Genomic DNA, 12,797 nt, shown 5'->3' with positions numbered 1-12,797 from the left:
AGTGTGTCTTCACCGTAACACGCACGCTCGCGCGCGCACCCAGACGGGACGCGGTGTCAGAGCCCGTTACCATGGCAGCAGGATTAGCTTTGTATTGAGGAATCCTCCCAGTCTTCCTGCCGACATCTGGGAGAGGAAGACTGTTCGGCGTTTCGTTAACGAGCCTCGTTAATGAGCCCTCTCCGATCGGCGGCACTGCCGCCTCCGTGCGCCACGTTGGCTGTCAGACCGCGCTTAACGGGACAGACTCCACGTATTCACACGCGTGTGCGTGTCTGTGTGCAGATTACTTTCTGCCACATTAACTTCCCAGGCGCATTTGAAGGGTATTGTTCGTCTTATAATTACTTATTAATGATGTAAAGGGAGCCACTGATAGAACAGTGCTGTGCGTGAGGAAGTGTGTTTTCATGTCTGTGTGGGTGCGTTCGCTCTCTCTCTCCATGTTATGTTATATTGAGCGAAGCAGGCATATGGATGTTAGACATACACTAGCTCTTGTTCTTGAGTTGATTTGAACGTTAATGCTGTATGTCCATCCAGTTTTTGCTTTATAAAAGGGCGGTATGCATGTACGAAAATATATGATGATAATAAAATTGATCACAGCTTATAGACATTAGGCCTTTGCTGTTCAAGTTAACTCTGATTAAGCTTTTTGGTCAATGAATTAAGTTAACTGATGGAAGATCTGTTGCACAGTTTTGTTCTTAAAGCTTGACTGAACATTTTGACAGGTATTCCGTATTAATATCTGAGGAAATATTGACTTCATATCATGTTGGTGATGGCCACTCATGACATAATCACTACCACCAGTACCAGGGACGTTCCCCAGCAGGGTAACCCCAAAGTGTGCCATCGTGCCCAGGCCAGAGAGGAGGGTGTCTGCTGACCTCTCCTCTCCTGTCAGACCACAGCCCAGAGGGGAGTGCTGGGGTCTCACTTCATATTAGCAATAACTGCCATTTGATGTTTCATCTTCTATCCTGGTATACAGTTGACTTTTAACAGTAATACATTACACTCTGTGGTCATTGTAAACATTATTAGAGTGAAACTCTATGAAAACAACTTGAATGTGCAAGTTTTTACTGAGAAAACTCTACTATTACAAGCCCATAAAGATATGTTAAAGACCAAATGTCTGGAAAACTGATATAATATTTAATATTATATATAACATAATATTTATAGAGCATAATGTCACATGACGGTTGTGTACCTGTATGCAGTTGGTGGTGTCAGACAGCCGCAGAGGGAAAATGGTGGCAGTTGTCTGCTTTTGAAGCCTGGCCGGGTCGCCATGTTGTACTGACCTTGTCATAGAGAAGGCAGAGGGGCAACCAAGGGTGGAAGAGCTCCACCGTGCCCCCTATGCCTCTCTGACCTCTAGCCCCCTCCTCTCCTCACCCTCCACCCCAGCTGAGAGTGCTGACAGGTGAATTAAACTACTGTCTCCGCGGCAACACACCTCGGAGGCCCACGCTCGGGTCAGGCGGTCAAAAGGGGGGCGGGTTCTGCTTCACGTGGCACCTGTCACTCAGCGGGGTCCCCCCCCGTCTGCTCCTCGCCGGACTGTTACGTCGTCAGTCGTGCTGTGTGAACGTTGAGGGGGCGCAGAACAGGAAACAGGAGCTCCTAAATGATTTACACACCCGCGGGGCATTTTTACGTACAGTACCAGTCGTAAGTCTGCTTCTTTAACGACGGTACCTGCTGAGAATGGGATATGTTTCATCACAACTGCTCACCGCTCATCATTACTCTAGTTTAGCAGGTGTTGGCTTATTATCGCCAGGATATGCCCAAGCTTGGATTTAATCTTCAACGCTCGCTGAAGTCACACAATTACTTTACATTACATCATCAGTGTTATCACTTCACACCACTGAGTCTCTATTCTAAAACCCACTGTGCTGGAAATCCTGTCTGTTACATGAACGCATTTAGTACATATTCCGCAGGGCTATGCCGAAATGGCGGGATCATTTGAATATTTTCATTAAATTCTCCCCAATAACTCCCATTCTCCTCTCTCCCCATTGTAATTCACAAATGGGCATTGCAGCTCTGTCTCATCATACCAAACGCTCAAAACGTACGTTACCCAGGATTAAATGCATTGGATTAAAACCAGTGTGCAATTTTCACACAGATGGGGGTTTTCTGATAGCTGAACCGCAGAATCCGTTTTATTTCACGTCTTCTCTTATTGAAAGGGTGGAATTAAAAAAAGGCAGAAATGGTTTCAGGCTTCATTTCGGAATAGGTGTCTATGCAAGAGCATTAATGAAACCTAACCTCCACACTCACCTTGAGACTTTTAACCCCTTCACCTGCAGGACTATCTGTAATCACCAATCTGTTTCCATGGAGAATGTGTCGGCAGAAGTCATGTTCTCCTGGAACAATAAAGCGCAGTTTCATATGACAGGATATAATCTACTGCAGATTCGTCTGGCCCCTCTTGCAGTCAAGATAAATTGATTAAACGAATGGGGAGATTTGGTGAGAGATTGAAAGGCTGACGGCCTCCATTCAGCCTGGTGTTAGACATTGTCCGAACCAAAGGGAAAGGGCAGAAACCAGTCTGCTTTTGTAAATTCGCTCAATTATACATCCAATATTACGGCCACCTGGGGTTTGGCAGGTGTGTAAGGAGACAGCCTGAATACTGTGAATTACAAACAATTTACTGTCATTATGTGTCTGCATGCAAAATGCTGCTATTAGCCCTGGTAGAGTTTTAACATTTTTGGGAAGTTGTGCTATCCAATTTGTTTGATAAGTTGCACGAGAGAGAGAGAGAGAGAGAGAGAGAGAGAGAGAGGGAAGGAGAGAGGAAAAGAGTGACAGGGGAAGAGATTCAAGGAGATGTATGAAGAGACAACATGTATGAAACTCATTGTGACTTCCGCTATCACCTCCAACAAGGTCAGATTTGAAAGCCAGAGGGCTGGACTCATTCTTGGTGAATAAGAAAAAGACTGATGCAGGCCACCACATCAATGGCCAAACCTTAAACCTTCTCTCTCTGTCCAAGTCACACTTCAAGAGAGCCAAGCAGCTGGTAGCTTGTTGACTAGTTCAGACCAGCTCCCAGCTTGACATGGTTTGACCAGCTCTAGCTATGTGTTGACCAGCTACCAGCTCAGACTCGTGACCAGCACTAGCTGGTCGACCAACCCATGCCGAGCCTGATCAGCTTATGATCAGCTAAATTTTGGAGCTGGTCAAGCTGGCATACAGTAGCTTGATTTTACAGCAGGGGGGGCTACATCTGGTTATCATTGCCTCTTTAGAGATACTACTAAGTGTACTTTACATGAGATTCAACGCCTTGCAATTCAATTACAGTGTCATTGTGGCACCGGTGCACTGGCCTCGTAAGCAAAGGGTACGCATACACTTAAGCCTTATTCTATCATCGTCAGAACCCTCGGCATCTCTCACCTTTGTGAGAAATGAAAGTGTTATTTGTTGGGACTGGTGTTGTGTAACAGGAATGCAGTCTCCGTGGCGGAGTGTTTCTCTGAATGATGTGCAGTGGCCTTGTGGTGCCCGCTGGAGGGGGATTAATAGGCTTGCGTGCCGCTCATGTTAGGCGGGTCAAAGGTCAATCCACTTTGGAGCCACCGGCTGCCTGCCTACAATGAGACGTCTCTCTTTCTTTATCGCTCTCTGATACTGATGCATTCTGCCACCGTGGCTTCCCCCTACTGCTCTTTCTGTTTTCTGTTCTTTCTGTGTCTCATACACTCCCCCTCTCTCTCCTTCCTTACACACACTCTCCTTCCTCTCACAAGCACTCTCTCCTTTCTCACACACACACACACCCACACACACACTCCCTGCTTCCTCACACACACACACTCTCTCCTTCCTCACACACACAGTCTCTGCTTCCTCACACACACAGTCTCTCCTTCCTCACACACACAGTCTCTGCTTCCTCACACACACAGTCTCTCCTTCCTTACACACATACACACACACACTCACACACTCACTCACTTTCCTTCCCATCTCTCTCTCTCTCTCACTTTCTCTCCCTCTCTCTCACCTCCCGCCTCCTCAGCATGCTTGCGCGTCTTCTCAATGAGAGGGTAATGACCTTCTTAGCAGACAATCCCTCATAACTTCATACTTGGCATCCCCCTAATTAAATAGTCTTGCTGGCCACCGTCTCGTTAAACAAGGACTGTCACTTTCCCCATCCTCCCTGTGATTGGGTGATTCCACAGGCCCTGACTGGACAGGAGCCCTGCTGTGGATGTGCGGGCAGGTCATGGAGACCAATGTGTGGCAGGGGCCCGAAATCCCTGGGGCCTCCCCTGCCTGCAGCATCCTGAGTGTGGCTATTGTTCAACACAATACGGGGAAATGATACCAGTAAGGTTAAGCAGTGAGTATCAAACAACAAGTTGAATCATGAATTATTCCTACCAGACTCTTAATCATTTGAAGCTGTTAGAACAGCGGCAGTGATGTTTATCTGATTTTCCCTCTGAATAGCTCAGGAGGCCGCCATGTACAAGGAAAGATTAAGATCCGGGCCTTTTATTCCACAAATCCTGACACTGCAATGACAGAAGGGGTGAGAAATGTTGCTGGGATTAATTTCATTAAAAGCGTGTTCTTTTATAGTCCTGCACTTTCAATTGGGGTACACAAAACAATGGGGCTATTATGGCGATGAACAATTCTGAGTATGTCTTTTTTTTTCTTTCCCTTTCTGTGGAGCATTCACGGTGGAAGAGGGAAAGAAAAGTTCCTTCCAGGCAATCTTGCTAATTGACTCATTTAAAAAAAAGAAAGAAAATGTTTTGAAGAGCTTGCACATTTGCGACAGGCACATAATCCTCATCTAACGGCAGTCTCGCACTGTCTGGTGTAGTACTTGAAACGGGCAGGAATGTAATGACAATCAGTCATCTTTCAGCAGATTATCATGAGAATCAGGCATTATCACAGATAACACAGCGTTGCATATTTAATTGACTAGAATACCCAACTTACATTGCCCTACGGCCCTGCTAGTTCACCTGCTCGGTTCAGATAATAAGCTCGGGTGGTGTAGCGCACAGTTGAAGCAAATGCCTGCAGACACTGCAGGCTGCAGGACATGGAGTTGAGTAGACTTACGCCTACTAAATCATCTCAACCAGCTTGTTAGAAAAAAAAAGACCCCAGTTACCTAGGTTTATGAATGATTTAATGAAACTTATTTTTGTAGGCCGTTATCCTCCCCTGGTCTTTAACTCATAAATACTGCACTATTACATTTACTCTTTTGTACCGCTGCTCCGTGTGACACACACAATTACAATCTTTCATGGCAGATTTTCAACTGAAACTTATCTCCTTTACTTCACCCTGGATATCATTAACCTACAGTAACTCTATGTTACAAATATTAGCTGGCATGTTTAGCATGCTGGATATCATTAACCTTCAGTAGCTGTATGTTACAAATATCAGCTGGCATTTTTTGCATGCTGGATGTCATTAACCTACAGTGGCTGTATGTTACAAATATCAGGTGGCATGTTTAGCATGCTGGATATCATTAACCTACAGTGGCTGTATGTTACAAATATCAGGTGGCATGTTTAGCATGCTGGATATCATTTACTGACAGTGGCTGTATGTTACAAATATTAGCTGGCATGTTTAGCATGCTGGATATCATTAACCTACAGTGGTTGTATGTTACAAATATCAGCTGGCATGTTTAGCATGCTGGATATAATTTTCTGACAGTGACTGTATGTTACAAATATCAGCTAGCATATTTAGCATGGGCGACACGGATGGCACTGCCACCTCACAGCAAGGAGGTCCTGGGTTCGAATCCCTGTCGGCCGGGGCCTCTCTGTGCGGAGTTTGCATGTTCTCCCCGTGTCTGCGTGGGTTTCCTCCGGGTACTCCGGTTTCCTCCCACCGTCCAAAGACATGCAGGTTAGGTTGATTGGAGAGTCAAATTGCCCATAGGTATGAGTGTGTGAGTGAATGGTGTGTGTGCCCTGCGATGGACTGACGACCTGTCCAGGGTGTATTCCTGCCTTTCGCCCAATGTATGCTGGGATAGGCTCCAGCCCCGCTGCGACCCTGTTCAGGATAAGCGGGTTCAGATGGATGGATGGATGGATGGATGGATATTTAGCATGCTGGATATCATTAATCTACAGTGGCTGTATGTTACAATTATTAGCTGGAATATTTAGCATGCTGGATATCATTAACCTACAGTGACTCTATATTACCCTCCTCTTTTGTTCTCAGCAATTGTAAAATGTTTTGAATGTCTTACAACCTATAGAAAGGTAGTGTTTAAATTCTTAGGTGTATAATTCAGTGAAGGTCAGGCTTTTAAAATCCATTCTTGGCTGTCCTGACCTTATTACTTACGGGACTTGGCCGTTTCACCATGTGCACTAGACTTAAAGTTCAACTGATTATATGTGAATTGTACCATATCCAACCTGTTCTGTAATTCAAATGACCTTGGTATGAACTTTCTGTATGTTGTTTTGGATAAAAGCACCTGCTAAATAAAATGTAGTGGTTTTTTTTCCTACTGAAAAAACCCCCCAAAAAAACACAAGCTACGTTTTGAAAAAGACCAGCTAATATTCTGACATGGTTTGACCAGCTCAAGCTTGGCCATGCTGGTTGATCAGCACATACCCTGTTAGACCAGCTCAATACCAGATCGACCAGCTCAATTTTCATGCTGGTCAAACTGGTACGGCTGGATTATACAGCAGGGATGTGTGATGTTAGCCGTTAGCTGGGTACCGTTGCATGTGTAACCCTGTGCACCAGTGGCTCCTCCCTGGTCCTCCCGGAGTGGTGTGCTCGACAGGGCGGATGTCACACGTCGCTGAGACGCGGAGTTTCAGCGGGTTTGGCGTTCACCTCGAGACCGACCCCAGCCCCCGCCTTTCTTCTAATGAGCCTTCTCTCCCACGGAGATTCCCGGCGGACTCCTCTCGATGCCGAGGTCCGCTGAGTTAAACGGCCGGGATTTCGCCCGCGCTCATAGGAGCCAGAGCGTTCGTGCGCGCGGGCGGGGTTCTGGGGGCAGGGGGGGGGGGGACCCTTGGGAAACAGACCTCGTTTCAGCTCGAGCCCCCAGCGGGATGCTGGGAACTCCGCGGGGCGCCTCACATCTCGAAAGCCGAACTGGTATGAGCTCATTGCTGCTAGCACAACATTTGGCCAACAGAAGGGGCGGGAATATGGGCTGGTAGTGTCAGGCTGCACCCAGGGGCTCAGGAGGAGAACTGCTACACACTCTTTGTATCAAGATCACAATGATTACCTGTCACACGGTGTCCGGATTGACTGGATTTAAAATGAGACAAATGGAAGAGGTGGGGATTGGAGAAGAGGAACTGAATCAGTTATGGCTGATCCCGATTAGCTTTCCCTGGCAGCTTAGACAAACAGGCAAGACTGCCATATGACTCATTGCGGTCAGTCAAGAACCCACGACACTGCACACTGTAGAGGGTTCCCTGGTGTCTTGGCCAAATTCCCAACCTGGCTCTCTCAACCTGCTATCTAATCATACCCCAGCTTGATTTTCTGAAATTGTTCTCTCCCTCTCCACCTCAGCTGATGTGTGGTGAGTGTGTGATGTGTGCTGAGTGTAAAATGGCCGCCATGCATCACCCACGTGGGTGCTATGCATTAGTGGTTGTTGAGCAGAGTTTCACACTCATCTCTGTAAAGCATTTTGTAGTATAGTAAATGGTTGGCATTTGTATAGCACCTTCATCCAAAGCGCTGTACAATTTATGCTTCTCATTCATCCATTCACACGAGCACTCACACACCAACGGCGATTGGCTGCCATGCAAGGCACCGACCAGCTGGTCAGGAGCATTTGGGGGTTAGGGACACTTGCTCAGGGACACTTTAACACACCCAGGGTGGGATCGAACTGGCAATTCTCTGACTACCAGATGACTGAGCCAATGTCACCCCATTCATTAGTAGTAGTAGTAACTGCTACTAGCAGTAGTAATTACTAGTGCTTGTAGTAGTAACTAGCAGTAGTAGAGAAGATCAGAGATCCTCCAGTCCATAAAGCTGGTGTAACTGATTATATCGCTGATTATTAAACATATGCAGTGCCAGGCAGAACATCTTCTATCCTTAAACACAGCTGTGCTGTCAGCCCTGCCTCTCCAGTATTCATCATGAGCCACATATAATGAACTTGGCACAGCCTCAAAGTAGCCTGATTTCCTCTGATCCTCCGTAACCTGAAATACCACTGCCACGTGCCCACATGGATTTGAGTGGTTGGGGGGTAGAGTAGCCAAACAGCGCAATGAGCTGCACTGACACAGACAGACAGGCAATTTAGGGCTCCTGCCTTCAAGTCGATGCATTATACGACTGTCATTATACGAATAAGATTCATACTGCTTTTAAAATCATATTAAATGATTGATGAAAGCAGTTATATGATGCATTGATATTCACACACACACACACACACACACACACAGACACACACATGCACATACAGTACACACTCACTGATCTAAACATGGGGATGTGCAAGGGGGCTGGATCAGTTTGTATTTAATGCATCATTGGTGGCAAGATGAATTTCCATTTCAGAGGTACTTAAATCAGGATAGATATGCTGCCCTAGTTTTCAGTGACATTGGACAGATCTCCTGGGGCTCTAATCCTGATGTTGTGATGGCATCTGTGTTACGCTCTCCAAATCACCACCGCTGTGCATTCTGATAGGTCCTAAGGGTCTAAGTCACAGGTCGTTCTCAGAGCTGGTTATCCCCAACAGTGCTGACATCTCGTATTCCCAGGTGTGTCAATATGTATCTAAACTTTACGCATTTTGGCCAGCCAGCTGGCACCTACGCTGCCTATTATGGGAGGGTCCATGCTTTATGTGCTCCTGTGTACTGTGCCTTATACCAGTGGTTCCTAAAAATGTTCAGCCTGTCAACTGGCAATTAAGAATCTCAAAGTCTTATGGACCATACACTGTAAGGGCAACAACATCATGCATCACCTGGGGCAGCCTGTAGCCTAGTGGCTAAGCTACATGATTGGAGCCCGGAAAGTTGGTGGCTCAAGCCCCGGTGTAGCCACGATAAGACCCGCACAGCTGTTGGGCCCTTGAGCCAGTCATTATTTTCATTCATTTCTATGACTAACTGTAATTGCTTGGTACGGGCGGCCATCTTGCTAGGCTCAGGCGCCGATCCACGTACCAGTGTTTGGAAACCAAGGCCCGGAGAGCTGGGGAATAACACAGCCCCTTCTGTTATTCATAAGTGCTGAAGAGCGAGGGTTCTCAGAAATAATCCCGCAGTGGTCCTCTTGGGCTCAGGGAACAGTTGTCGCAGCTCTGCTGCATGCACACGCCCGAGGACATTTCACTTAATCCCCGGAGATTTATTCCGCATTGTGGACTGTTAAATTCCCTTTCATGCACTGTATTGTAAGGCGTCAGTCAAAGCAAACGCTTATTCATTTGTCCTGTCACGCTTGAAAATACTGACAGGTTTTTATTGATGTTTTTTTTCTTTTGGAAAGCTTTGGCTAGCTCTGCTGTTTAGCCTGCTGTGCATTGTCTTGTGCTAACCCAGCAAAACTGCCTCTGGGTGTTGAGTTCAGAACACAAGGTTTAATTCGTTTTTGAAACCCCCGATGGACCCTCTCCAACCAGCAAAGCTGTGAAATCCAATTTTTTGATTGGCATCAGAGATTATCAATTTCAGCACCCTGCGAAAGCCCCTTTTTATCCACACAAATGTCGTCGTAAAGCAGCGTTTGATTGGAAGTGGGCTATAGGGTTTAAGAGGTTGATAGCGCGAGACAGCCAATGCTAAAGAAGCTGGATTTGATTGCAGAATGATGTTGTCCTTTAGATCAGTGTATCTGCCCTTTGCTGGGAAAAAACAGAATCGCATCTTTCATAGCCACACTAACTCCTTCCAAGACCACATATCTGCAGACTCAGCGACCCGTCTTGCCAAACCTGATGCAGCAAGACCTGTCTCCTCTCTCCGAGTATTCATTGTTGTGCTTTACTGAATTATAAGGGTGAATTATAGGTAGCTCACCACGTCATACAGAATTATCCCCAAATTGGAACCGTTTCCTTCACCAATGTGTAATTTATCTTAGATTAATGTATCTTCAGACTTCAATGACCAGTTCCATAGACACAGATTAAGCCTATAGACTAAATTCAGTGCTGTGTGGAGAATCTCTATTCAAATTAGAATGTTGTCTGGGTAGTGGTTAAAGTACACAACTGGGACCCACAAGGTTCAATCCCCGGTGTGGCCACAATAAGATCCGCACAGCCATTGGGCCCTTGAGCAAGGCCCTTAACCCTGCATTGCTCCAGGGGAGGATTGTCTCCTGCTTAGTCTAATCAAATGTACGTCGCTCTGGATAAGATCGTCTGCCAAATGCCATTAATGTAATGTAATGTAACGTACTGGAACTAGGCTTACTTAATCTGTGCAAAACAGATCCATTGGGTTCTGGCTGGAAGTTTTGAAAAATCAAGCTTTAGAATTGAAGGTTTAGGCAGAGCATTCTCTTTGTAGATTACTTTTTGTAAGCAAAAGTGTCAGAGCTCTAAACAGTTTTTGCGGTTGGTGACATAGCGGGATCGAGCAGCTGTGTGGGGACCCACTTGTGGATGCGTTGTAAACTGTCATAAAAGGTTCGAGGGATTCATATCCCCTCGTTCAGATGACTTCAAAAGCGAAAGAGATTCTTTCTGTCATGCAAGATTTACAAAAAGTGAATTTCCCCAAACAAGTTGTCGGTTAACAGAGTGATTGCTAATTATACAGAAAACCCACAAGGGCGCTTTGATCTTTTTTTTGTCGTTGTTGTTTATTGTTGCGGGTGGCAAGGGCCAAAGTTTCCTGTGTTTGATCATTTCGCTATACTTCGACATGTGAAAAGGATGGCACTGTCAACAGGAGCAACGCTCTCGGTTCTGCTTTGATGTTGTCGTGTTCTGACAGCCCATCAAAGCTCTGATATGTTACCGCTGTGCGTAGCGTGTGCGGTGGCAAGCTGTGCCATTCCGCCATTTTGTGTATTTTTTTTATGCACGCTCCTTGACTCTCTGTCTCTCCCACGTGGTTCGAGCGTGTCACCATGATGGTGATCCTGCTCAACTGTGTGACCTTGGGCATGTACCAGCCGTGCGAGAACATCGACTGCTCCTCCGATCGCTGCCAGATCCTACAGGTGAGCTCCATCTCTCCTCTCCTCCTCTTCTCATCCCCCATTTCTCCTTTTCTCTGCCCACTCTCCGCCTCTCCCTTCCTCGCACATGTTTCTTCTTGTTAACGCTCTTTCTCTCTCTTCCTATATGTGACCTCTGAGAGAATAATCCCATTTTGTGTCTATACAGGGCTTTTAAAAGTCAGAAGTGCTCTCTTTCTCGTTCTCTTTCGCTCTCTCTTTCTCTTTATCTCTCGTTCTGTCCCTCAACAGCTGAAGCTAAGTTTTGAAACAGCTGGTTGCTGGTTGACCAGTTCGACCAGATCTCAGCTTGACATGATTTAGCTGGTTGACCAGTTGAGACCAGTTCCAAGATTTACCAGGCCAAGCTAAGTTTTGGAACAGCTGGTAGCTGGTTGACCAAGTCATACCCAGCTATACCAGCTTCATGACCAGCTTGGCCAAGCTAGTTTATTAGCTCATACCCAATTAGACCAGCTTAATTTCATTTAAGCTGGTCATGCTGGCATAGCTGAATTTTACAGCTGGAATACTGAACTGTAATTAGCTATTCCAGCCCAGTCAAAGGCATGTGTAGCTGTGTAGAGACCAGTTTTATAAACCTGATTTATAAAGTTTTCACAGAATTTAGCCCCTCTCGTCATGCCAAAAGTTCACCAGCCCATATTTCCCCAATAAATGACCTCCATCTCTGGGGTGCTGAAACACAGGGCTTTAGCCATTTGAGTACTTATCCGTGGAGAGAGAGGTGCTCACAGTGTATCAGCAGCTTTGTAGCCAGCCCGGACTGAGGTCCATTCTGAGCACTTGAAAGGCAGGCACACTAATCCAATGCATAATCTCTCCAATGAGATGCTTCACCCCGGAGGATTTCCATTTGAACCACTGCTGGTCTTCAGAGGCTCACTTCGACTCCAGATCACAAAACATACAAAACAACCCTGCAGATAACCTGTTCTCCTATAGTCTGGACCAGCCTCAGCATCATGCCTTTAACATTTATTTCCCCTTCTGTCAATGTGTGTGTGTACGTGTGTGTGTGTGAGCAATGTCCGATGTTTGTCCATTTAATATCATTACAATCAATCACTTCACAGACACGCTTAATCAGAGCGTCTCTCTCCCTCTCTCTCTCTCTCTCTCTCTCTCTCTCTCTCTCTCGCTCTCTCTCTGACATCCCATATTTCCTCTCAGGCCTACACTCACTCACATATTCACAGCTCATTAGCAGTCTTTGTCAAAGCTGTTGGTGGCGCGCGTATTCTCTGAAAGTGTGGCTCCACGTGTTATATGACAGCCCCTCTGTGTGCCTGCGGGGGATGAGGGGGCCGAGACCTCAGACACCCCAGTGATTTATCCTCCTTCCCCTGGGGAGTCTTTATGTCACGCCTCTGTGTGCTTAATAATGCATCCCCCTATTCCTGCGCCGTTCATCTCTGCCTTTACCATCAATTTCCTCTTTCATTTTTTCATCCGTCTCTCTCTCCTTCCCTCGGCTATATGCAATACAAATTGAACAAATGTGGAGA

General features: G+C 46.2%; 1 protein-coding gene across 1 annotated transcript in view; it reads left to right on the top strand.

Annotated features, from left to right (window-relative positions):
- Positions 1-12,797, top strand: part of LOC133113895 (voltage-dependent T-type calcium channel subunit alpha-1I-like) — a 136,860-nt gene that overhangs the window by 33,594 nt on the left and 90,469 nt on the right. The window contains exon 2 of the mRNA XM_061223026.1: positions 11,160-11,271. Coding sequence (XP_061079010.1) covers positions 11,160-11,271 — 112 coding nt within the window. The remainder of the gene's footprint in view (positions 1-11,159; positions 11,272-12,797) is intronic.

This window comes from Conger conger, chromosome 2, assembly GCF_963514075.1.
Source record: "Conger conger chromosome 2, fConCon1.1, whole genome shotgun sequence".
NCBI classification, from domain to species: Eukaryota; Metazoa; Chordata; class Actinopteri; order Anguilliformes; family Congridae; genus Conger; species Conger conger.
Note: the sequence above shows the minus strand (reverse complement) of the source record. Positions and strands in the feature narration are given on the sequence as shown.